At 35.3% G+C, this 27,829-nt stretch overlaps 2 protein-coding genes and 1 pseudogene across 7 annotated transcripts in view; 2 read left to right on the forward strand and 1 right to left on the reverse strand.

The window, feature by feature from the left end:
- RSPH4A (radial spoke head component 4A) overlaps positions 1-16,796 on the forward strand; it is a 34,581-nt gene extending 17,785 nt beyond the window's left edge. Inside the window, exon 7 of the mRNA XM_045499366.1 lies at positions 16,673-16,796. The gene's annotated coding sequence lies outside the window, so the exon portion shown is untranslated. The remainder of the gene's footprint in view (positions 1-16,672) is intronic.
- Positions 557-27,539, reverse strand: ZUP1 (zinc finger containing ubiquitin peptidase 1). 6 transcript variants are annotated; one of them, XM_045499369.1, is made up of 11 exons: positions 27,275-27,539; positions 25,155-25,730; positions 19,719-19,796; positions 16,416-16,526; positions 14,682-14,803; positions 12,308-12,476; positions 10,619-10,807; positions 9,812-9,977; positions 5,581-5,732; positions 4,279-4,499; positions 557-800 (listed from the first exon to the last, which is right to left on the reverse strand). In XM_045499369.1, exons 2-11 carry the CDS (start codon positions 25,714-25,716, stop codon positions 753-755), a joined length of 1,818 nt encoding a protein of 605 aa, XP_045355325.1. In that variant the 5' UTR covers positions 25,717-25,730; positions 27,275-27,539; the 3' UTR covers positions 557-752. The 6 variants fall into 6 exon arrangements, with proteins under 6 accessions (XP_045355325.1, XP_045355326.1, XP_045355327.1 ...); XM_045499370.1 differs by lacking the exon at positions 19,719-19,796; XM_045499371.1 differs by lacking the exon at positions 4,279-4,499.
- On the forward strand, positions 17,076-18,426 carry LOC123609367 (annotated as a pseudogene).
- Positions 27,540-27,829: the final 290 nt, after the last annotated feature.

The following is a 27,829-nucleotide window of genomic DNA, read 5'->3' on the forward strand; positions in this document are numbered from 1 at the left end:
CTGTGTCTTCTCTGAGCTCTTGACAATCTTTCGGTGAATTCCCTTCTGCTCAAATTGGCTCTAGTAGGATGCCTGCTTGCAACCTTACTTGATACATCCAACATGAATCTGAAAGTTTCTTTCCTACAGGACACATTAAACACGAAATTCCAATTCACAGTTGTATGGGTAAGGTATAAACATTTAACAAAAGCAAATCCCTCTGTTAAACATTAAGGTTATTTCTAAGTAATGAGCGGGGAATTTCATTATATATGTTTTACAAGAGAAGAGGGCAGAAAGCTATAATGGAAAGAGCTTCAGCTTGGAAATGAGAAAGCCTGGGTTCACACCCTGGATTACAATCATTTTCCTGGGCAAATTACTAACCTTACAGACATTCAGCTTCCTCACAGGACTAACGGAATTTGTCTCACAGAACTGTTTTGAAGATTAAACTAATTAATACATGGAACATACTAAGAATACCTAACACCACTAAGGACCTAATAAATATTACATATGACTATCATACAAAACTAGTTTCTAAAATACGGATAAGAGAGGAAACACAGAATTCATAATGCAAATGAAATAGTTTATTGAAATAATTACTGAACAATGAGGTACTCAAGGTATGATTTAGACATTTTATAAATTAAATTACAAGTTGAGTATTTAGAGAATTCAGACTCGTAAGTTGTATTAGGGAGTTTAGTATCTCGATTTGGAAAATAAAGTAAAATTCCATAGTCACTGACATGCTTAATTCTTCAAGGAATCTTCTCAGCTGTAAAGACTTGAGATGCTTGTCTCCTGGCCTTGAAAAGGAATTTTAAAAAACTGTTAATTTTAAGCAAGAAGTCCATTATTTAGAATACATATTATTTATCGAACATAAAAAATAAAATCTGGAAATTTTTTCAAGATAATGAAAATTCCTTAAGAAAACTTACAACTTCAAACTTAGGTGATTAGGGATAAACATTTTTAAAGCCAGGCAAAAAAAGAAATTAAACAAAAATACCAGATGAAGACAAAACAGAAAGTAAAAAGAAAATGTCACTATTTTAAAGAATAAGGAGTCAAAAGTAAAAATGCAGGGCCCCTGGGTGGCTCAGCCGGTTAAATGTTCAACTTCAGCTCAGGTCATGATCTCATGGTCTGTGAGTTTGAGCCCTGTGTTGGGCTCTGTGCTGACAGCTCAGAGCCTGGAGCCTGCTTCAGATTCTGTGCCTCCCTCTCTCTGCCCCTCCCCGACTCATGTTCTGCCTCTCTTTCTCTCTCTCTCAAAAATAAATAAACATAAAAAAAACAACATATTTTTTAAGTAAAAATGCTGGCTCACAGAAAGAGACATGTATAAACAGATAAAGAAATTATCTCTAAACGTGTTCTATCTTCAGAACTTGAGTTACAAATCAAGGCTAATTTACCAAGCTAATTTAAAACAAAGTTAAATCTAGAGTGCAAGGATTACACAATGGAAAACAAAGAATGCACTGATGTAATTTAACCACAATGTATCAAAATATGAAAAGAATTGAGGAACATGGCTATTAAATAGATTTGTATGCATTACTGAACTGAAATGCATTAGAAGTTATTTTCTAACATAAATGCTTTCACCTAAACAAGTACTTGAACATCTACAACAGTTTGGAATTATTAGATACTCAAAATATGGTAGGAATGTATTAAGGTAATTATAAGACAGCTGCCAGGATAAAACAAATTTTTGTGAAACTTGATTCCTCTCCTTGAGTAAGAGCTGCATGATTATTACAATATTATAATTAATTAAACTCCAAATATGAAGAACAAAACATAAAATTCAGTTACAAACATCTACATTTTGGAATATTTTAAAATACTAAATTTGTTCTGAAATTCCTACAATTAAAATCATAGTTCTCACTTAGGGAAAAGACGTTTTAAAATGAGCTATAAAAAAACAAAAACAAACATGAAATAAAAGTAAAGTCATTAATGTGCCCTTATTTAAAGGTGCAGGTTTCTACCTGGTGATATCCAGATCAATCAGTATATCAGTATTTGCTGTCTTCCTAGAGTGTATAAAAGCAATGTTAAAAATGACAGAATAACTAACTGTAAGACACAGTGATTTAAAAAAAAAAAGGAAGAAACAAAAACATAAGCTTGAAAGCAACATGCAAAAACGTTTACTGATTTTTTTTTTTATTTTTCAAAAATAGTATCCTATGTTTTCAACAATGGAAGTGAATTGTTCACACATAAGCTTAATTAGCAAACATGAAAATGATGAGACTTTGTATTCTCACAGAAGAAGCAATATAGGGCAGAACTCTGGATGTAAATGGACTGAATCGGAATCCTGCCTCCTGTCACTTAGCAGCTGCGTGACTTTAGAAGTATAACAACTTTTCTGAGCATAAACATCCTCATTTGTAAAATGGAAATAATAGTGCCCACTCTATAGAGCAGTCATACAGCTATTAGTTAATATATGTGTAAAGTGCTTATGATGGTGCCCAGCATAAAATAAGCATTAGAAAGTGTTGCTTTTATTAAAATTACAATTATATCATATTATCATTTCTTCTCTATCTGGCACTATTGCACATAGTCAGCCAAGTTCTAATTCTTTCAGTTAAAGACACAGCTACTCTCCATGACTCACCAAAAAAAAAAAAAAAAAAAAAAAAAAGGAATAGAGGAGCAGTAGCAAATGTACATTTTTAGTATTCTAATATTACTACTGTCTCAGTTTTCAAAACAAGAAAGTTAACAGCTAACTAAAGTGTTCAGCCAGGCTCCATGATAATATTTAACATCACCTATGCTTTCAAAAAAGTTATCTGTGTATTGATTATCAAGCATTTTTGTATTTTATAATGATTAAAATTAATCAAAATAAACTCTTAACTATAGAGAACAAACAGATGGTTACCAGAGGGGAAGTGGGTGGGATACATGATGGGGATTAAGAGTACACTCATCTTGATGGGCACTGAATAATGTATAGAATTGTTTTATCACTATATTGTACACCTGAAACTAATATAACACTATGTTTACTGGAATTAAGACAAACCTAGTATGTTTACTGGATTTAAGAAGTCAAATATAAATAAGTAAATAAATAAAATTTGTTAATCTCTAACTTTATGCAGCCAAATTTATGACAGGGTGAAAAAAATGAATGCAATTTTGGCATTTAAGTCACTGCAAAGAAACCTTTAAGATATCATAATTAAATGGAAGAACCTCTTAAAACAATCTTAGCCTTATATCCCAAGTTGTGAGCCTGAAAAGTTCTGCTTTAGTTCTCTCATTTCAAGCAATTTCAGTCCTTCCTCCCATAATCCTGTTACTCTTCATAAATGCTCTTCTCTAGTCATCTCTGATCTCCTCAGAGGGAAACAAATCTATGTGGAGTACTCTAATAGGAACATTTTTTTTTTCTTTTACGATTCTGGGAACTGTGCATTTTCTAGACTTGATATGCCACAACATAGCTTCAGTTTATACCAAGTGGAGGAGGGTTTTCAATCTCTAGAAATTCTTCTATAATGTACCAGTCAACACTTAACTTGTAAGGGATAAAGAGGCAACTGTACTGAAGTTGAATTCTAGAACTGTGCATTATCCAGTAAGTCCAAGTGCATAAAACAGAGCCTTAAGAATCACAAGAATCACATTTAATGAACAATAATTATATTAGGACCAATATACAGTAGGTCTTCTTGAAATAAGTTAGGTTTCCTTAGACCATATATGTTGCCACTTTCATTACTTGTCTGACATTAACAATTACATATTATACAGTTAAATATTTTTATGAAGCTCTGAGTAAAGTAATGGAAAGTCATTAGGTAGGGCGCCTGGGTGGCTCAGTTGGTTAAGCATCTGACTTCGGCTCAAGTCATGATCTCACAGTTCGTGAGTTTGAGTCCCACATCAGGTGAGCACAAGCCCTGCTTCGGGTGAGGCCCATTTCTCTCTCTCCCTCTCTGCCCCTCGTAGGATTCTCTCTGTCTCTCTATCTCTGTCTCTCTTTCTCTCTGTCCCTTGCTCACTTGTGCCCTCTCCCTCTCAAAGAAAAAAAAAAAAAAAAGTAAAAAAAAGTCATTAGGTAGCATTTGAAATTTAGAGATGCCCACTCCAGAAATTAAATGATACAAAACCAATATATCTTTGCCAACTTAGTAATGCAGAATGAGATACAAAGGGATAACACTGATTTTAACTAAAAAATTTAAACTCCTGAAAGTTCAACTTGTTAAGCATCACATAATCAAATATTGAGATACTTACAACTTTCTCCTCTGAAGAAAGAACACCCTCTACTGCCACTATCTGGTATTGCTTATGTTTTAAATTTCCTACAAATTTCCGAAGTTGCTTGAGATTGCTAGCCTCCATGTCTTGCTTTAATAGTTTCTGCATTTCTCGAGAAGGACATCCAGGATCAAATATTAGTAAACATAATGTTCGGTTTTTTCTCTCTTCAATTCCAACAACTGTTCGACTATGACCTATCAAAAAATAAAATAACAGCTATATATATATGTGTGTGTGTGTGTGTGTGTGTGTGTGTGTGTATCATAACTATTTCTATATGTATAGACATAAGTTACTACATACACACACTATATTATATACTCTCTGTATGTAGTGTGTGCACACGTGTGTTTTGAATATAAATACTGCCAGTCCCTCTGACTGTAGGTATTTGAGCTCTCTCACTCTGAAGACACAATAGTTTTAGTTCTATTTCCTAACCTTCCGTTTTGTCTTGTTCAACTTTTGTTTTCTAAAGGCTTCATTACAAAAAATTCTGTCTACTGTGCCATATATTTTAGTTTTTCTTTCCTAATCTCTTGATCCTTCTTATTCAAATGATCTCAGATGAAAGCGTTTGAAAACTACCTACCATGGAACAAAACGTCTCATGATTCCAAAAGGTCAACAAAAATAAATTTATATACTAGAATTTCAATGGAGAGGGTTTGATCTATATAGCTTATATTCCTAAATGATGAAATCCTCAACATTTACTTCTCCTATTCCTATTGATTCAAATCACCCATTCAACAAAATTTACCAACTATCCATGTGCTAGGCACTATTCCAGGAAGTTAGCTTTACAGAAGCAAACAGAACATTCCTGCCTTTGTGGAGTTTAGATCCTAAAATGAGGAAATATCCTATAAACAAGTTAAATAAGTAAGCATATATTGTGTTAGATACAAAAAAATAAAGCAGGGAAGAAACACAAAAAATACCAATGGTGAGGGTTTGAGATAACAAGATAGAATTTTAAATACAAGGTGATCAGGGAAGGACTCACTGAAGCGACAGAGGTGAAGACCTAAAAGAAGTAAGGGATAAATAAGAAAGGAAGAGTGAAACAGGTGGCCCAGAATATGCCAGGGATAGCACCCTTCGTTACCCAGGAAGGTACTGTAATGATAATGTAGCTCTGAAAATCAGACTAAGGTCACAATACTCTCCCCCTCCCCATTATCATAATCTTAACCTGTCCTAAAGCAAAAGCCAATTAGTTGTCCTATAAAGGTATTATAAGTTACACTTACTATCTAGTGTTATACCAACCTTGATGCTGAAGGTAGATAGGTGGCTTAGATGTACACACTACTTTTGGACTCCCTTCTCTCTCTGAAGAATAATAGTTCAATATCCATTCAAATAAACGAGGATGTGTACCCAAAGGGCCAGTTGACTTATGAAAATCAACAATGTGGCACCTATAAAAAATTGACAAAATGGATTTGGAGAATATTTTTTATTTTTTTAATTTTTATTATTTTTTTCAATATATGAAGTTTATTGTCAAATTGGTTTCCATACAACACCCAGTGCTCATCCCAAAAGGTGCCCTCCTCAGTACCCATCACCCATCCTCCCCTCCCTCCCACCCCCCATCAACCCTCAGTTTGTTCTCAGCTTTTAAGAGTCTCTTATGCTTTGGCTCTCTTCCACTCTAACCTCTTTTTTTTTTTTCTTTCCCCTCCCCCATGGGTTTCTGTTAAGTTTCTCAGGATCCACATAAGAGTGAAACCATATGGTATCTGTCTTTCTCTGTATGGCTTATTTCACTTAGCATAACACTGGAGAATATTTTTTAAAACATTTTCATCAATGGAGTTATCAAATACAAAAAAAAGTTTTAATTTAGAACTAATTTGGTCTCATCAGTATTTTCCTAAGAAGAAAATGAATATAAATTTTATTGTCATTTTATGAATAATTATTTAAATAACTTCATAATAAGGTTGATGACTGATCTAAAAGTTACAAACCTTTTCTGACATAGAAATCTCCATGAATAGTAAATAAGGACCATATTTGGTTTTTAAAAGTCCTCTTCATAAAACCTGAGACACAACTTTCATTCTAAAGTCTCTGAACCTGATGATCAATTAGAAGCTGACTTCTAATTTTAATTCTGCAATAGCCATTTACATGTGTCAAAAAGATCCTGAACATTTTTCCTGTTGGCTCTCACAAATTCCAATAATAGACAAGAAAATAATACCTGGAAAGATCTCAGAAAAACCCTGCATGTGCTCCCATCTGTACACCCACCCATCCCCTATTTGGCACTAGACCACAGTGGTATCCCTTCCACAAGAGAAAGTCAACCTTGAGTAAACAAAATTATTTTAACTAGAAGCACTGTTGACATTTCTCATCAATTATTTTCAAAAGGTCAGGTATAACCAAAAGCAATTACAAGGTTTACTGTCATTTTAAAGTATAGCACGGATACCCTGTCCTTGTCTTTCCTAACGATAAAATCTCCAAATACACCAAAACTATAATGGTTGCTATCTTTAGCCTTAGCAAGTTTTGTGTTGGTAACTTTCAACTGATTACTACTGAGTTTCAAATGCTGAAATGAATTTCTGGATAAACTGTTAAAAAGTAGGTACAGGGTTTTGGGTTAGAAAATTGACCACATGTTTAGATTTAGAATTTGAATAGTACCCTATAGAATATAATTCATAAACAGGAAAAGGAAGACATTTAAACAAGTAGTAAACAAATGCAGAGAAGGGCATCGAAAAGGCTTTACTCAAAGATTAAACTATTTCAGTCACCCCGAAAAAAGCTGGATATATCAGGTATTTTAGACAGAAATTTTCCTTTCCTTAAACCTGATTTAAAACTCAGTACATGTGGGGCGCCTGGGTGGCGCAGTCGGTTAAGCGTCCGACTTCAGCCAGGTCACGATCTCGCCGTCCGTGAGTTTGAGCCCCGCATCAGGCTCTGGGCTGATGGCTCAGAGCCTGGAGCCTGTTTCCGATTCTGTGTCTCCCTCTCTCTCTGCCCCTCCCCCGTTCATGCTCTGTCTCTCTCTGTTCCAAAAATAAATAAACGTTGAAAAAAATAAAAAAAAAATAAAATCTAAAAAAAAAAAAATAAATAAAATAAAACTCAGTACATGACATATACATAACCTGAAAGTGTGAAAAGACTGGCAAGAAGAAAAAAAGAAAAATAAATAAACTTAGAGGGCATTAAAATCATCCTTTTGATTTAAAAAATTCAAGAAAGTCATTATACGAAGTTTTCCTACTTAAAAGTTAAGAAATATTTTTTACTGCTGAATCTAATCAAAACAAAAACGAAGCTTAATGGCAAACGTTCATTAAAGATGATCACAAGCATCTATCTCTGTTCCCTCTTGAAAGCCCAACAACATAATACTGAAAGAGTAAATGATCCAAACACCCAAAGACAAAGAAAATGGAGACAGACAAAACTGCCCTGCATTTTTGGAAAATGAAAAGCAGAAAAGAAAACATAAAAGTGAATGCAAAGAAATAGACAACTGTCTTAAAATTCCAGACAGGCTAGAAGCTTAAAGGCACTAAGTATTAGGGAGAGTAGTAATACAGCTATAAATGTGAAATGAATTGAAAGTTTGCATAAAGAAGGCAAATCTCTCCTTAAACACCCCCTCCATCAATGCAGGAGCTCAAGGCAGAAGAGTGAGAACTCTTCTCTGAATGGCCTCTGAGAAAACATCTCTTCCTATATTGAAATTTGAGAGTTCCCCAACCAAACAGCAAGCTTCTACCTAATAGTCTGCTCATCTGCTAGCTCCCTGCAATCCTACAGGACCTTTTTAGTGCCTCATTCCTCACCCTAGGAATGGACAACTAAGGTTTTATAAAAGTTAGAAGAAAGCCCTCAAAATGCAAAAGACTAAAATAGACATGAAAACAAATTAACACAGAAGAAAGTACAAAATGCAAGGAATAGAAAGAAACAAAATGTTGGAAAAAAATTTTTGCAACATAAAAGACTATGATGCTATGAAATTACCCTTAAAATTAAAAAAAACATGATTGCTAAGATACAAATTTGAATAAAATAGTTGGGAGATAAAGTTGAGTAAATCTAGATAGTAAAACAAAAACAAAGATGAAAAATGAAACTTAACCAATAAACTTAATATCGAGGTTCACTGGCCAACTAACAAAGTTCTAGAAAGAAGAATAAAAAAAATGGAGAGATCATAATTATCAAACAACAGTTAACCTCTGAGCTCTTAGTACATGCCAGTCACAGTTCTAAGGACTTTATGACCTCATTTAATATTACTACAACTCTATGAGGCAGTTATTTTTACATGTTTTTTTTCAATGGTGGCACAAGACTACAGACAAACTAAGTCATACAGCTAATAAGCAGGAAAACTAGAATCAATTGTAGGCAGTCAGACTCCAAAGTGCAAGCTCTAAACCACTACACTGAGATCTTACAACTCATAATTCCAGATTCAGAAGGAAAAACAAATGCCCAATACAAGCAATTGAAGCCTCACATTCACGGTGAAATTTCATAACAGCAGGGCTAAGAGATGATGCAAAAAAACTTTCAGAGAAAATAAGCAGGTTACACATAAAAGGAATGAAAATCAGATGACATCTTACCTTCTCAATAGTAATACTGACTGCTAGAAGTCACCAGGGTAAAACCTTAATTTGATCTGAAAATGACTTTGAATTTAGAAGAATATAGCCACCCAAACTATCATTTAAGTAATTAGGACTAGGCATCTTTCCTTAGGAACCTAATGAAAGATGTGCTTAAGAGAAGAGTAATCCAAAAAAGATAAAGACATGGAATCCAGAAAAAAATCCAGACTCCACTTCAAGAAAACAATGAAGAAATGCTAGATGATTATAGCTTTCAAGGGGATCTAGGAGGCAAATAATCCAGACTACAGCAAAGACAATAGAGGACTTCAAGGAGGAGGTGTTCAGGAATAGGAAAGCCTCAGATTACATTAAGTGGAGTGTTTAGAAAAGCTTGAGACCATGCATGATGCAGTCAATAGTAAAAGGGGAAAGAAAAGGCAATCCTTAATTCAAGTAAATTTTTTAAAAGCTTTTCAGGAAAGGAAATAAAATCAGCAATGAATAATATTAATACAGTCATGATGCAAACTCTGACTTTAACTTAATAAAAAAGTGAAATTTAACTAAATTACAAGGATTGAGGGTGAACACAGGTAGGACATGTCAGGGAAATGTAGCAGACATCTAAAACTGATAAACCAAAAAAAGAAAAAAAAAAGGCCCTGAACGCATATTATTTAGAAACAATGGGAGTAACAGCTGCCTCTGAGAAACAGGACTTGAGAACAGAGAGGAACATGAGATAGGGACTGAACTGTTGGTTTTCAGTATAAGTGTTTCAGTGCCACTTAAATTTTATTTTTTAGCGGTCTCTCTGATAAACGAAAAAAACAACAACAAAGGAAACTTCCCAGAGATGGCAATAACCTTAACTTGGACTTTTAGGTACATACTTTACCCTTAGGGAGGTCAGAAGTGTATACACTTCACATGCTCCGATCCAGGCCTTTGTTCCCTGTAACCTGTTATTAAGTTGAGAGGCACCCTGAGGATCAAAACCTTCCTTCCATGCATCTTCAATCATAGACTGGATTTTTGGAATGCAAGGAATTGACATACCTAAAATTATACAAGCAAACATGTTACATGACAGTTACTGAAGTACTGAATCATACCATTTAGCTGTATGCCATATACTCCACAGGACCTACAACACACTTTTTAAAGACCATCATTCTTGACATTTTTATTACAACATTTTCTCTTTCTCCAACATGAATTCAGGCTTTTAATGTAAATATCCACTAAATTGCTTCCTCATTAAAGCTATGAATTGTGAATACTATTTATTAACTCATTCCATATTATATGTATAGTTGATCCTTGAACAATGCAGGGGCTGGGGCACTGACCCCCTACACAGTCAAAAATCCGCATGAACGTTTTTGCTGGTCAAAAACTTCACTACGAATAACTTATTGTTGACTGGAAGCCTTATGAAGAAACATACACCTAACAGTCAATTAACACATATTTTATATGTTATACATATTATATACAGTATTCTTACAATAAAGTAAACTAGAGAAAAGAAAATCGTAAGGAAAAAAAAAGAAAAGCATAAGGAAAATACATTTACAATACTGCACTGTAAACAATTCTGTATAAGTGCATCTATGCAGTTCAAACTCGTGTTTTTCAAGGGTCAACTGTATGTTATCGTATCAGCTGACAGGTTCAGAGTCTTGTATTTCACATACCTTTCAAGCAATCATCATAAGCATCATTTCGCAGTAATGATGAAAGTAGCATTTGGAAATTTCTGTAACCACAACCCCAACCTTTGTCACCAAAAGATGAATGAAAGTGATCCACCTCTGTAGAAAGCCACACACGCCTCACCTCTGTGGCAGCATTCTGATAGTATCTATAAAGTGCTTCAATAATTCCTAAAATAGAAAAGAGATTTAGAAGATTTAGAAGCGTAAGCTAACATTTTCTATGGCTGTCTCATATATTTCTAGTTATCAGTCTCTCCCTCAGGGGTCCCTTCTAAATCCTGTCAATTCCATTTTATGTTTTTACTGTTACAACCTTAGTTCATGTCTTTCTTATTACTATGATACAAGTTTCCTAACACTAGCCCACTACTAATTACATTGAATTGAAATTGTTCGCACCTTCATTTCTGCACCTACCAGGCTGAGCACATAAAAGTGTACTATTGAATGAATGATATTATTATTATTATACATACTGCTAGACATTACTCTCTCTGAAGCTCAGTCCTAATCAATTTGCTCCCAATTTAAAAACTTCAATAACTTGCTAGTATCTATAGAATGGTTTATAATCCATGGTATATGAAGCCCCACAGCAAGCTATCTTCTGACTTACCTTTTTTCAAACCATTCTTCTTGACATAATTTTGGCTGTGGCCTAACCGAACACATTAAACGTTTTGCCCATGGAATTTCCATTCAATTATAATATCTGATAAGCACTTTTTATATACCTAGCACTATGCTAAGTGCTAAAATTACAAAAGATATATATAATAGTGTTCTTTGAAATCTCGTGGACTCAGACTGTTATAGTAAGTGCTACAATATGGATAAACAAGATGTTAGGACAGGGTATATCAGACTCTGTCCCTTCCCTCCATGCAATCCTGTAATACCAAAATTCCCTACAGGGTATTTTGAAACCCTACAGACATTCCAAAGATCAAATGCTCATGTCTTTATAGACCCCTTTCCTGATTCCAAAACCCAAACACAAAGGCCCTCTTTCTCTGAACCCTCACCACGTTTATTTGCTGTGCCTCCTACGCATTAGTTATATTCTGTCACGGCAGAACACTACAGTTTTTTGTGTATACTGTATTTACTCTACAGATTCTGTGAAGTTTATGGGCAGGAAGGTCTTAATTGGGTAGCTGATACTTTGTCCTACAGTATGTGGCACGAAAAAGGCAATCACTGGATTCTTTTCATTTGAATTGAGGGTATCCTATGGGAAAATGGGTTTTGTCCTTAACAAGATGAGAGTCAATAAATCAAAACAATTAAATGAACCAAGTGTTGTAGTTGTGCCTAGCATACGAAAGATAGAAATATATGTAAACCATTTCCAAGGAACTTTAAAAGATAAGACTTAGAATCAAGAAAAAGAACAATTAAAATGCTATATAATTGATTATTAAATGTTACAGCATGGAATGGATACTTATATTGATAAGGAGATATTTTTAAGTGATTAATTCATCATAAAAATAGAAGTACAGAAATTTAAAAAATGGTTTATTTTAAAATAATTATTTGAACAGTCTCACCTAAAAGTAGATAAACTATGGCTTACAAAAATTAAGCAAAATTCAAATAATTCTTATTATTACTTCGTTGACATATGAAATATTAAAATAATGGTTTGGATGTTTAAGAACTCACCAGAAGTTTTTGTTTTTCCATCATCAATACCAATAGCTAGTGATTCCATCATATCAGCTTTTCTTCTATGAAATTCAGATGGATGCATTCTTCCCCTATTGACTTCTATCTCCATATTACGTAGTTGCTGTTGTTTGTATCCTCCAGAATTATCTAAACCATATTGTCTCTATCAAACATAAAAATGAATCACTTAATTTTTATGCCTCTTTACCTCAGTGAGGATGGAAACGTACTACACTTTTATTTGGAAATGCATTTTGAAACATTCTGGTTTATAGACTTTTATACAAATCAACTTAAAGATTTTTATTAAAGATAAATAACACACACACACACACACACACACACACACACACACACACACACACACATCCCTGAGTTAATGACAGCCTTTCTCTATAAACCACCACCATAGCGAGAGATTTGCTTTCCTTGTAGTAGGGAAAGTAGTGAATCCTGTCTTCCTACTAAACATACTGAAAAAGGCAGATGAGTTCTGAATATAGCACTGATTTATTGAAGAAAATTTGTCAGTATTTGTTATTTGATTCTGAGGCTAGTTTATGAAGGCTTACTTAATCCATACTTCATTCAGGCAATAATTCTACATAGTAAATTAATTTGTTTTTTTTGCATGCTGGATAGAGAATCTCAAATGTATAACACAGCCTCTATGGAAAAAGTTTTGAAATCTAAACAACTTGCAAAGTTACATAGCAAACTCCCTTAAATACTGGAAACCTTGTGTATTGATAATGTTGAAAATTATGTAAGGTAAAAAAAACTTAGGAAACGCCAACTTATTTTCCTCCTCTGAATCCTAGTGGGAAAATGTTTTGCAAATAAATGAATCATCAAGGAGAAAAATAGCCTAAATCAGATATTCCAAAGCGAGAATTGCACAGTCCTATGTGAGGTATCTGAGAAGACAAACTCAGAAGTCAAGTAAATCTGAGAAAATTATGATTATGTACAATGCACATTAGAATATTAAAGGTTCTGAGAAATCTTGAAGTATACAAACCTGCTTAACTGAATACTTTCAAACCTATTCAATCATAAATCCTTTTTATTTATACATAATCCTATCAGCACATGGAAAAAGAACATTTAGAAACTCTGAGCATTATTAGCACAGATAACACCATAGTCCACAGCAATTAGGATTGAAAAAAGTAGAAACATCTATTAAAAATGTAAATGCATTTGGGGCACCTAGCCGGCTCAGCAGAGCATACAACTCTTGATCTCAGGTTGAGTTCAAGCCCCGCTCTGAGCATGAAGACTACTTAAAAAATAAATAAATAAATAAAAAACACATATACATATATATATAGCTGCTGCCAGTTTAGTTCAGCAGATACCACCATCAACCCAAGATAAAGCTTCAAATATCATCAAAAACGCATTTTCCATTAAAAATTGCTCTTTTTGAATGCCTGAATTGCAATCGTTAAGAGTAACACTCAGATGGGAGAGTAAATTGATTAGCATTGAGCTTCAGAAAGAGTAATGTTTAAGAATCTGTACAAACAGTTAAATTCTGAGTCTCAGTTCCCTAATTTGCCCTATCAATTTACATGAGTTTGAATCCAGGCTTTAACCATTTAATACAGCCTGAACCTGAACAAGTTAAGCTATGTAATCACTCTTTGTCTCCATTTCTTCATCTGTCACTTATGGAGTTGTAAAGATTTTGAGATACTATATATGAAGTGCTTATCTCAATACATGACCAGAGTAAGTACTTACAAATGGTGGCTGTTATGAATTATAAAATGTATATGTAAAAAAAAAAAATACTTTGGGGGGCGCCTGGGTGGCTTAGTCAGTTAAGCATCCGACTCTTGATTTCAGCTCAGGTCATGATCTCACTCTTTGTGGGATCAAGCCCCGTGTCTAGCTCTGTGCTGCCAGTGCAAAGCCTACTTGGGATTCTCTCTCCCCTTCTCTCTGCCCCTCCTCTGCTTGTGCTCTCTTGCTCTCTCAAAATAAATAAATATTTACAAAAAAATATTTTGTATATCAACACGGACAAAAATAATAGGCTGCAGTCTTTTTTTTTATTTTTAAAAAAAAAATTTTTTTTTTCAACGTTTATTTATTTTTGGGACAGAGAGAGACAGAGCATGAACGGGGGAGGGGCAGAGAGAGAGGGAGACACAGAATCAGAAACAGGCTCCAGGCTCCGAGCCATCAGCCCAGAGCCTGACGCGGGGCTCGAACTCACGGACCGCGAGATCGTGACCTGGCTGAAGTCGGACGCTTAACCGACTGCGCCACCCAGGCGCCCCTAGGCTGCAGTCTTGACAGACTGTTTGAAAAGAACTCCACCAAAGCAAAATATTACATTGTTATTTAATCTTTGTACCTGCAGCTTCTGAAATTCTCCCATTTCTTGTTGTGATTCTTCAGATCTCCTCTTTCTGTCTTCTTCTTGTTGAAGCTGATGAGCCAATTCTAGATCTCTAGAACACTGGACTCTATCTATGCCTATTAGATATTTTTAATGTTTAGAATAAAATAACTTCTGAATATAAATCTTACTTATTATATGTTAATTCATATTTTTAAATGGGAGTATATGCTATTATTTTGATATTTATTCATGACTGTGATGTCATGGAAACACTATTTCTGGCAGAACGTGAACAGCTTCCATAAGTGTAGAACCTCCATTTAAATCCCTACTATTCACTGAGTAGTTAGGCTGTGACAAGCATTTTTCATTAATTACCTCATTTGATCCTCGTAACAAACTTAGGAAGTTAGGTATTCTCTACTAAGGAAACCAGAACTTGGAGATATTAAGTAATACTCTTCATTGGTGTTCTTTACTAACACAAATAAGGCAGGTTGGCATTTAAAATAAACTGAGGGGAGAAAAGGAAATAATAAAGAGCATAAAAATATGTTTGCAAAGTGCCGCTTAATTACAGTCTGATCTCAAACAAATAGTACAACTTTGTAACATTTTGCCCTGTTTCCTCTCTAGCTAATATCCCACAGATCCATTAGTCAGTAGCTTCTGGCCAGCATCTTGTTTCCCTGACCTCCAATTTGATAGTTTAATATGTATTTGAATATTCTTTCTTTCCTTCCAAATCTCTCAGCCTCTATCACATCTTCCTATTTAGTTATTTGGTCCCCACTTTCACTGCTAGAGATAAGCAGTTTCCAACTGATTTTTAGAGTATTTTGATGCTATCTACAGTGATTCACTCAGGCCATACTTTTCATTATCCACTATAGGCTTACAGAATAATTTATGTACCTGTACAAAGTCTATCATAAACAAAATAAGAATTAGTGGACATTCAGCTTCAGAGAGTTATTTTCCCACTGTAGTTAGGAGAGAACTACCAGAATGGGAGGACTGTTCCATCTTTGTTCCAATAATTTTCATTTGGGGATTAGGCTGAGTGAGCAAGGAAATGTTGTCCATGAAACTCACTGACTGGTATTAAGAACGATAATAATGGACACTAAAGACCCCTGAATTAACAGGAGATAACAATGTAACTTAAGAAACTAAAACCCAATAGAATACAATTGGTTGCTCTTAGGGTCTTATTTCAGTGGAACTCTGAAACTCATATAGAATCTTTCCACTTGTAATGTACCACAACGATTACTTAATCAATGCCACTATTTAAAAAGATAGGAGGCAGAGAAAAAATTGTAGAGTCACTAACAAAACTAATAAGCTATAATATTAGAAACTAGGCAAATTGGAAATGAACCTGAAAAACGTTTAAGTCATATAGTTCATATATACTTTTTAAATTTTATGTGCCATTTGACAGCTTCCTAGTTCATTAAGCCTTTCATGAAGCCTCAACTTCATCAAACAGATTTTTTTAAATTATACCATATATCACTGTTTTCTCAATATTGGTGTTCTGGGGCAAAACTCTGGGGTACACACCACGAGTTTAGTTGTTGGTTACAACAATTCATCCCATACAACTTTTCTGTGAAACAACTTCTAAAAAGTTGAAGCTACATTACTTTTTTTCTCTCTATCACTACTCCAAAAATTAGATGTATCGTAGGAAGTAGAAATTAAACCATGAGATTCTTATTTTGAAATATATCAACATACCTTGTCCAAAGCTGCTTTCTTCCAAATGTAAGTCAACATGTTCCTGGAGAATATGGTAATTTGTACAGATGAGCCCACACATAGGACAGTCATACAGTGGTTGATCATGGTCTGTTTTAGAGATATAGTTCAGTTGGTTTTATTTTTAAAACTTTTAGATTTTTCACCCTAAGTCAAAGAATGTCCACTGCCCACTAACCTTATTAAATAAATCAAAGATCGCTGTAGTTGGATTTAAAGCTATTTTCTACTTCTAGGGTCAAAATGGAAGACTGAACAAAAGCACAAATCTCTCTTACCACGATAATAAAAGAAAAAGTTAATAATAAACATTCAGATCTATAGTCAAAGCAAGAAAAGAAAAGTATAAAGGAAAATCAAAATGGTAAGTAGGGGCCATTTTAGGAACTAAATTCTCAGTACCCTCTCCCCAAACTAAGTGGTGAGATGTGAAATTAAGCATAGAGCATTCAGCATAAAGCTTGGAATTGGGATCATAGCCTGTTTGGGAGCAGAAGATCAAAGAGCTGCATTTATCAAGCAGAACTGCAAGCAGAGAGGTGCAGCTTGCCCAGGACAGAGGCAGTACCTCCCCAAGGCCAAGACCTTATGTCAGTCACGAAAGAGGAACCCATAGTGAAAGGACTGAGCTAAGCAACCATGCATGTAAGGCCTGGTCTGGAAGTGGAATAATAGTATTTAGAAAGTTGCTGAGACTGCTATGAAGCTGTTTATTTCCACAAAGTAGATGTGACTCGTCTCATTTTAGCTGGATCAGCTGACTTTAAAACTGAACTAAGTCAATCTGATATGTCTGGTCAGAGGCTGCAATCAAAAAATTTAAAATTAGTTGATATACCCCATGGTGGTGAAAATGAAAAACAAGCTATTGAGTTATCTACTGATGTTCTTTCCAATGAAATTCATTCAAAAGGAGAAATTAATTCAATACTTGGGTGAAATCAGCCATGAACAGACAGGTACTGTTTTGGAGCCGAAGATACACTAAAGGTTTTGGAAGTGGGAGCTGTAAAGATTCTAACAGTTTATGAAAATCTGGATATAATGAGAAATATTCCTCATTGTCAAGGCACAGAAGAGGAGAAAATTCTCTAACTGCAGAATAAGATGATAAATCTCATTTCACTGACAGGACAGGTACATGAACTGATTAAGAACATGTCCCTGCTGGAATGGTTTGCTCACAACTATAAAAAATTTGGAGCTACACTGGAAATTGTGATAAGAAAGATCCCAGTCTGTGAACAGATTTGGTGGAATTGGAAGAATCTTGCAATACTGAGCTGAGTTCCACAGAACACAAAGGAGGACATGATGAATTTTTTTACCTTGATAACTAATAGGTAGTTGACATGAGTCCCACACAATATGCCTCACCCTGCAGCATCCAACCCAAGAAGCATACCCCTGCTGGAATCCAAGCAGATCCCTGCCTTAAAATTGGACCATTTTCAGAACTTAATCCAGGAGAATCAGATACTGAAAAGAAAACCAAAACAAAACCAGATCCAACCCTACACTTGGTTTTGCCATGGTGCCAACATTGCAACCCACAACTAAGTTCCTAAATGCTACTTTGGACTAATTTAGAAAGAAACCCAGTTTTTACTTTACTTGATGATGAATTGGTTGCTCTTGAATTTTCTGGCAAAAAAATTTTTTTAACCTTCATACACATAAGCAAACATGATTTCAGTGCTATAAATCTTCAAAAGTTAATAAAAGTGACATGAAAAAAAAGAAAGAAATGCTAGAGATCAAACACTTGGGCTCATTAGTAGGCTGAACACGGCTGAGGAAAGAATCTCTGTGTGTGAGGATATGACAAGAGATATTTCCCAAAATGAAATGAGAAACATAAAATTTCCCAAAACGTAAAGAGAAAAAGATAAAAAAAAAACCTAAAAAACAAAAAAACCCCTCAATATCCCGCATATCCAAAAACTGTGGGAGAACTGCAAAAGGTGTAACATACACAAAATAGGAACACCAGGAGAGAAAGAAAGGAACAAAAGTATTATTTAAAGCAATGATGACTGAGAACATCCCCAAATTAATGTCAGACATCAAACTATAGATCTTGGAAGCTCAAAAAACACCAAGCATAGTAAATGCCAAAACAACTACATCTAGGCATATCATATTCAAACTTCAGAAAGTCAAAGATAAAAAGTCTCGAAAGAAGCCAGAGGAAAAAAAACACCCTACTTAAACAAATATGAAAATTACATATGACTTCTCAGAAGCCATTCAACTAATAAAAGACAGGAGTGAAATATTTAAATTTTCCAGAAAAAAAAACAAAACTCTACCAACCTAAAATTCTATATCCTTCAAAATAACCTGTCAAAAGTGAAGGAAAAATAAAGAATTTCTCAGACAAATAAAAATGGAGAGAAATTATTGCCAGTAGACCTGCCTTGCAAAAAATGTTAAAAGAAGTTCTTCAGAGAGAAGGGAAATGATATTAGTCAGAAACATGGATCTCCATAAAGGAAGAGCATCAGAAAAGACATAGGTGAAGGTATAATAAAAACTTTGATTTTTCTCATTAATTGTTGTAAGATGTAAGACTTAAGTTTATTCAAAATAAAAATAGCAACAATGCATTCAATTATTTGTGTGTGTACATATATATATGTATGTATATATATGTCTGCTTACATTTATGTGAAATAAATGACAATGATGACACAAAGGACAAGGGTAGGAATTAGGAATATTTTATTAATATAAGGTCCTTGTACTTATACAGTGATACAGTGTTACCTAAAATTAGACTTAGATTAGTTCTTAATAAAACTGCAAACTCTAGGCCAAGCACTAAAAAAAGTAAAAACAAGGATAACTGATATGCTAAGAAAGGAGAGCATTAATTGAGCAAGTGACATCTCTTGCCTATTACAAGGAGTAGAAGTCCAAACACTGCATCTTGACCCCAAAATCACCAAGGAAAACACGCAAGCACTGGAGAGAATATTTAACTCATAGTAAACATAGAGAAACACACAGAGAAGAGAAAGAATAAGATCACCTTCAGTATTAGACATTAGTCTGCAATGGCCCATGGGTCTCTTTCAGCAGCCATCACAGGGCAACTGGTCTCTACACACTGCTCTTGTGTCACAGAATGAAGGACAAAGGACAGATCTAGTAGAATGAAGGAGACAGAATAGATCTAGCAGGTGCCATATGACACACATGCTTAAGCAAAACAAAGGAGTATACTTGTTGCCTGAAACAGGGAAAGATATTCCAAATACAGGCTGTGAGGACTCTTACCTCTTGATAAGGAAGTATTCTGGGCCCAAGGTTCATTCTTATGTGGCCAAGTAGGGGTAGAAAGACTGCATGCATGAACTGTCTTTCCCAACAGAGATAAAATGAAATCATATGAAATGCTCAATTAAACCACAAAAGACAGAAAAAAAGTAGAAAACAAAAGAAGCAAAGAACAAGGGCAAAAAATAGAATACAGTAAAAAATACGGTACATATATTAATTCCACTGTAGGAATAATCACTTTAAACATCACTGGTCTAAACATACCCATTAAAAGACAGACTGTCAGGGTGGAATAAAGTACAAAATCTACCTGTATTTTGCCTATATGAAATTCACTTTAAATATAAATACACTTACAGATTAAAAGTGAAAGAAAGGAGAAAGATGCAGCATGCTAACACTAATCAAAAACAAATACAAACAAAGTACCAGGAGTAGCTCTATTGATTTCAGAGAGGGCAGATTTCAGAACAAGGAATATTATCCAGGATAAGGGGGGGCACTACATAATGACAGAGGGTTCAATACTCCAAGCAGACATAATAATCCTTAATGTGTATGTGCCTAACAACAGAGTGTCAAAATATGAGGCAAGGGGCACCTAGGTGTCTCAGGTGGTTAAGCGTCAGACTTCAGCTCAGGCCATGATCTCACGGTTTGTGAGTTCAAGCCCCGCATCGGGCTCTGTGCTGACAGCTCAGACCTGGAGCCTGCGTTGGATTCTGTGTCTCCTTCTCTCTCTGCCCCTCCTCCACTGGCAATCCGTCTCTCTTTCTCTCTCAAAGATAAACATTAAAAAAACTACATGAGGCAAAAATTAACAGAACTGCAAGAAGAAACAGATGGATTCGCTATTATACAGTTAGAAAATTTTTAACACTCCTCTTTTAGAAGTAGACAAATCCAGCGGGAGGAAATAAGTAAGGATATACAGTAATTGAACTCAACTGTACCATCAATCAACTGGATATAATTGACACCTCTACACAAGTTCATCCAACAACAGCAGAATATACTTTCTGCCCGAGCTTGTATAAAACATTCACTAAGAAGGCGCCTGGGTGGCTCAGTCAGTTGGGCATCCAACTTCAGCTCAGGTCATGATCTCACAGTCTGTGAGTTCGAGCCCCGCGTCGGGCTCTGTGCTGACTGCTCAGAGCCTGGAGCCTGCTTCAGATTCTGTGTCTCCCTCTCTCTCTGCCCCTCCCCTACTCATGCTCTATCTCTCTCTGTCTCAAAAATAAATAAAAACATTAAAAAAAATTTTTTTTAAATAAATAAAACATTCACTAAAACCACATTCTAGGCCACAAAACATAATCTAGGCCATTACATCTTAAGAAATTTAAAGAATTAAAATGATACAATATCTTCTCTCAAACTACAATGTAAATAAACAAAAAGTAACTAACAGAAAGAGCTGAAAAATCCCCAAATACTTGGAAATTAAACACACACCTAAATAATGTATCAAAGAAATCCCAAGGGAAATTTTAAAATTTTGAACTAAATGAAATTTAAAGGGTGCATGGGTGGCTCAGTTGGTTAAGTATCCAACTTTAGCTCAGATCATGATTTCGCAGTTTGTGGGTTCAAGCCCCGCATTGGGCTCTGCTGACCATGCAAAGCCTGCTTGGGATTCTCTCTCTCCCTGTCTCTCTGCCCCTCCCCACCTGTTCGTTATCTCTCTCTCTCTCTCTCTCTCCCTCCCTCCCTCTCTCAAAGTAAATAAATAAACCTAAAAAAAAAAGTAGTCTTAAAAAAAAATAAATGAAAGTGAAAGTACAACTTAAAATGTGTGCAATGCAGCAAAAGCAATGTGTAGAAGGAAACTTAGAACAATAACACATGTATCAGAAAAGAAGATAAAGCATCTAAGTTTCCACCTCAGAAAACTATAAAAAGAACAAATTAAACCCAAGATAAGCAGAAGAAATAATGAAGAAAAAAAATTAGAGCAGAAATCAATGAAGGAGAAAACAGAAAATCAACAGAGAAAACCAATGAAACCAAAAGGCCTCTAGTCAAGCTAAGAAAAAAGAGAACACAAATTGTTAACTCTGAAATAGAAAGCGGGTATCACTACATGTCCCATGTACATTTGAAAGAGAATAAAGTTATAATATGAACTATGACATAAATTTGTAAACTAGATGAAACGGACCAAGACACGATCAGGCAAATTAAAAAAAAAAAAAAAGAAACCCTTAGGTAAAAACCTAACGAAATACACAGGGTATACATGAGAAAAAATACAAAATTCTGATGAAAGAAATCAAAGAACAACTAAGGTGAGAGATATTTCTTCTTCAAAATAGGAAGACTCAATATTGCGATAATGTCTATTTTTCCCAACTTGATCTATAGATTCTATGCAATTCCAATAAAAATCCCAGCAAGTTATTTTATGGATATCAAAAAACTGATTCTAAAGTGTATATGAAGAGGCAAAAGATTCAGAATAACCAATACAAACAATATTGAAAAAGAACAAAGTCAAAGGACTGGCACTACCTGACTTTAAGACTTACTATAAAATTATAATATCAAGATACTGTGGTACTGAAAAAAGAACAAATACATCATGGAACAGAGCAGAGAGCCCAGAAATAGACTAATAGCCCAGTCAACTAATCTTTGACAAAGAAGCAAAGGCAAAACTATGGAGCAAAGAAAATCTTTTCAGCAAATGGTGCTGCAACATGGGGACATCAAAATGCAAAGAAAATGAATCTAAAGTCAGACCTTACATCCTTTGAAAAAATTAACTTGAAAATGGATCATAGACCTAAACATAAAATGCAAAACCATGACATCCCTAGAAGATAACAGGAGAAAACTTAAATGACTTAGGATATGGCAATAACAACACCAAAGGCAAAATGAAGGTATAACATAATTGATAAGGTAGACTTCATTAAAAAAAAAAAATTCTACTCTGCAAAAAACAATGTCAAAGAGGATAGGAAGTGAAGCCACAGAATGGGAGAAAATATTTGCAAAAGATACATGTAATAAAGATCTGTTATCCAAAATACACAAAGAACTCTTAAAAATCAGCAATAAGAAAACAAAATACGAGATTAAAATGTGGGCCAAAGACCTTCACAGATACTTCACCAAAGAAGATATACAGATGGTAATTAAGCATTTGAAAAGATACCCATGTTATATCAATGAGCAGCACTTAAAATTAAATTGAGATACCACAACACAAATATCAGAATGGCCACAATCTGGAATATTGACAATACCAAATGCTGATGAGGATGTGGAGCAACAGGAACTCTCATTCACAGCTGGTGGCAATGCAAAATGGTGTTGCCACTCTTTCAGAGTTTGGCAGTTTCTTGTTAAAATTAAACACACTATAATTATACAATCTAGTAATCACATTCCTTAGTATTTACCCAAAGGTATCGAAAATTTCTGTCCATACAAAAACCTGCGCCTAGATGTTTATAGCAGCTTTATTTCTAACTGCCAAAACTTGGAAACAACCAAGATGTTCCTTGGTAGGTGAATGGATAAATATACTCTGGTACATTCAGACAATGCAATATTATTCATCCCTAAAAAAAAAAAAAAAAAAAAGAGCTGTCAAGCCATGAAAAGATGTAGAGAAAACCGAAATGCACATTACTAAGTAAAAGAAACCAACCTAAAAAAGCTATATACTGTATGATTCCAATGACATTCTGAAAAAGGCAAAAATATGGAGATACTAAAAAGATCAGTGATTGCCAGGAGTAGGTTGGGAGTAGGGGAGGAATGAGTAGGTGAAGCACAGAAGATTTTTAGGGAAGTGAAACTACTCTGCATGATAACTAAAATGGTATTTGTTATTACACATTTGTCAAAACTTGTAGAACATATAACACCAAGAGTGAATTATATAGACCTTCCATTAAGGTCTGGAATGGAAACTGTCGACTTAATGGACACTGTTGACTTTGGGTGATAATGATGGGTCATTGTAAGTTCACTGATTATAACACATGTATCACCTGATATTGATCGTGAAACAGGATGTATGTATACGGGGACAGTGAGTATATGGGTATTCTCTGTACTTTCTACCTAATTTTGTTGTGAACCTGAAATGGTTTTAAAAAATAACACTTATTAATTTTTTTTTTAAAGTTTTTTTTTTTTTTTTAACGTTTATTTATTTTTTGAGACAGAGAGAGACAGAGCATGAACGGGGGAGGGGCAGAGAGAGAGGGAAACACAGAATCGGAAGCAGGCTCCAGGCTCTGAGCCATCAGCCCAGAGCCCGACGCGGGGCTCGAACTCACGGACCGCGAGATCGTGACCTGAGCTGAAGTCGCGCGCTTAACCGACTGAGCCACCCAGGTGCCCCAACACTTATTAATTTTAAAAAATGAATCTAAATACTCTCCTTACCCCTTTTAAAATATTAACTTAAATGCAACACAGACTTGAGTGTAAAATTCAAAACTATAAAACTTCTAGAAGATAGGAAAGGTGACTTTAGGTTTGGTGATGAGTTTTTAGAAACAACATCCAAAGCACAATCCATGAAAGAAGAAATCAAGGAAGTTGCACTTCATTAAAAGTGAAAATTTCTGCTCTGGGAAAGACATTGTTAACAGAATGAGAAGACAAATTCCAGGCTGGGAAAAAATACCTGTGAAACACATATCTGATCAAGCACTTGTATCCAAAATAAATTATTCTTAAAACTCAACAGTAAGGAAAAAGAGGATTCTCAATGTACTGTATGCATCAGCAACAGAGCCTCCAAATACATGAAATAAAACCTTATAGAGCTGAAAGAAAAAATAGACAACTACACATTTATAATTGTGAACCACAACAGCCCACTTTCAAAAACTAGTAGAACTACTAGATAGGAAATCAGCAAGGATACGAAGATCTGAATACAAACAAAATGATCTAAGTGACAAATTTAGAACATTCAACCCAATAAAAGCAGAATATACTTTTCTTTGCCAAGTGTCCATGGAACATGTACCAAGATAGATCATATACAGTATCTTGGGAGATAAAAGAAGCTTTAACACATTTAAAAGAGCTAAAATCACAGAGTGCGTTCTCTGATCTAAAAGAGTCAAACTCAGAACCACAGGAAATCAGAGCCCAAGCCAGTTCAGATGCCACTGAGCTAGTAGTAAGTAAAAGAATGCCCCTTGGAAAATGACTGAGTGTATTTCTCCTCAGAAAGGTTTTAAAACTACTCTCAATGTAGTTGAAACATTTATTATCTGAATCAAAATTCTTTTCCATAATTGTATTTTTTATATTGCAATAATAGCAAATGAATAATACTATAAATATAAACTGAATTTCAAAACACATTGGCAATTATTTGATTTACAAACCAACTTTAAGGATACCACATATTAAACCAGGACTACTGTTACTTATTACATAATATTAACTTCTTACCTTCTGATGGAGTGTCTAAAAGATTAGCATGTTTTGTTTTCACATGATTTTCCATATCTTGACTACAATCTTCTATTCTTCCACAGAAGGGACATTCTGGAGGACTATATGTTGTTTCATAAATTGATCCTTTTATTTTGGATAGGTCACACTCTTTTTCCTTACTTTTGAGGAACTTTCTAGCCTCAGTTAAGTTCTCTGAATAAAAGGCTTTCTGTTTTAAAGGACCATCATTAGGCAGGCTTTGAGCCGAAATTTTTGGATGATTAGATGCACAAGCTGAATGGACACTAGAATTAACTTCCATTCTACATTGTAAAGTGTTGTCCTTCCTGTTATCTGAAGTTCTATACTGTATTGTATTGATCCTTGCAAAGCTTCTTTCGAGTTCATTCTGCTCAAAATGAGCAGTTTCAATATGAAAACACATTTCATCATAATTCATGCCTGACAACTTGCAAAATGGACATATAACTTCATTTTCCATGTGAACAATTAGAAGGTGAGCCTTCATGTCTGGTTCTGAGGTTACTGTTTCACCACAAATATCACAAGAAAGCATAGTACATCAGGGAGCTAGAAAAAAAAACGTAATACTATGTTAAGTTTGAAAATAAGACTGAAGAAAAAGAAATGCACTTTATAAAATGATTTGGAACACATTTTTAACAAGTATTTACTTAAAACTGGATTGTTTAGACGAAGATATCTTCAATGAACTTAATTGTTCCTCAAATATACAAACTTATTTACAAATCTGAACCAAAAATTCACTACTATATTTCAAGTTTATGGTTTCAATAAAACAAAGGCAGTAATAATTCAAATTAAAATACATAATATTTAAAGTATTTAATAATTTTTTTAACGTTTATTTATTATTGAGAGACAGAGAGACACAGAGCGTGAGTAGGGGAGGGGCAGAGAGAGGGGGAGACACAGAATCCGAAGCAGGCTCCAGGCTCTGAGCTGTCAGCACAGAGCCTGATGTGGGGCTCGAACTCACAAACCATGAGATCATGACCTGAGCCAAAGTCAGACACTTAACCGACTGAGCCACCCAGGCACCCCAATATTTAAAGTATTTCAAAAAACATGTCTGGTCCGAGATAAAGGAAAAAAAAAATGTTTATAAAATTGTCCAAGTGAGATAACTCAGTTAAGGGAAAACTAAAAACAAAAAACAAAAAACCTTATCAACTGGAGTATCTAAATACAGAAACTTAAAGTTGTTAACAATGGGGAGGGTAAATAAACACATCTTAACTCAGTAGTTAACAGTTAAAAAGCTTTAGGTATATCAAAGTAATTTAAGTACATTATCATCATTCTATCTGGAGGAAACCCTGGCTCAGATAGGTCACCACAGCCATAAAATGGTTAGGCAAACCTTTTGAGAGGCTGTCCTCTCAACTCAAAGTTGACCATGGTAGAAAAGGGCACCAATTCCAGAGCCAAGAGACCTGGGTTACAATTTCAGGTTTCAAAATTTTAGGTAAAACAGCTCATCTCTTTGAGGCTCAATCTATAAAATGAACTGTACTAAACAGGCAGTCTTTTTAAGGTTTTATGGACTAATAAAATACCGGATGCCGACAAAATGTGATTTTGTTAGAATTTTTAAAAAGCCATCACTGCCACAACCTTTGTCTAGCTAAGGATTATTTAAAAACAAGCAGGAAAAGAAAAATAAGGAAATTCCCATCATTTAAATAAATTTAGTTTCATAAGAACTCCCTACATGGTCCTTAATTTTCTTATTCCCCTTAAGACAAGTGAAAATAGTCTTCGATTTTAGAACGAAATTCTCCAAAACCACCAGCTGAACCAACGTCATGCCTAGACTTTCTTCTTTTCCCGGGGCTGGGGGACGGCTAGACTCAGAGGGATACGCCTGAACTCCCAAACAGTGTGATCAGAACAAGTGGGTGAGAGATGTAAGGAGGCTGGTGACAGATGCCAGGGTAGGTAGGTGGTAAGAGAAGCCGTAAGGGCCGAATGCCGCAAGGCCAAGTGTGCCTAAAAGTCGGCGCCAACGTCCAGGAACCAAAACCAGCGCAGGCACTGAGTGGGCTAAAGTTTAGGCCGGGGGAATAAGGGATGGGACCGTTAGTTCCTACCGGCCCGAAGATCCGGCCGCGGCCACACTGTCCTATGCTTGGCTTCCTCTTCGGGTCCGCAGCTGACTCCTTCTGGCTCTCGGGCAGAAAAGGGCACGCGCAGCGTCGATTACCTTTACCGGCCTGAAAGACTGAGGCAGGCTCTCCCTACATCCAGAAGTTCACAGTTAACCAAGAAAAAGAAAAACTGACGACTCCAAAATACTTTCGCTTCCACACATTCAAAAAAGCTCTTCCTCTGTCCCCGGGAAGGAAAAGGCTCCCAGCATGCACCGCTCCATGCCAGTCTGGGTTGTAGTGTTTTCTGGGAGTTGTAGTCTTTTTGCATCCTCTTTCCCGGTTTCGGACTCTTAATTTACTAAGAGGCACGCGAGGCTCTGAGAATTTTCAGAATGAATTCGTACGACGGGTCCTAGGACATTACACGAATCCATAATAACCCAGGGCCTGACTACCGCTGTGTATCGATAAAGGGCTTATAATGCTACTACGTCCCAAAATCCAAACTATGCTCCACAGATGGAGGATAACTAAGATGAGTTCGTGCCTCAAGAT

This window comes from Leopardus geoffroyi, chromosome B2 (assembly GCF_018350155.1).
Source record: "Leopardus geoffroyi isolate Oge1 chromosome B2, O.geoffroyi_Oge1_pat1.0, whole genome shotgun sequence".
NCBI classification, from domain to species: Eukaryota; Metazoa; Chordata; class Mammalia; order Carnivora; family Felidae; genus Leopardus; species Leopardus geoffroyi.

What these genes read in the sequence shown, in the direction of transcription:
- ZUP1 (XM_045499369.1), bottom strand. Translation starts at nt 25,716, where the DNA reads ATGCTTTCTTGTGATATTTGTGGTGAAACAGTAACCTCAGAACCAGAC. An exon ending in GAGAATTTCAGAAGCTGCAG is followed by an intron (nt 12,477 to 14,681) that starts GTACAAAGATTA and finishes TATGTTTGATAG; the next exon opens with AGACAATATGGTTTAGATAA. An exon ending in TGGAAAAACAAAAACTTCTG is followed by an intron (nt 10,808 to 12,307) that starts GTGAGTTCTTAA and finishes TTTCTATTTTAG; the next exon opens with GAATTATTGAAGCACTTTAT.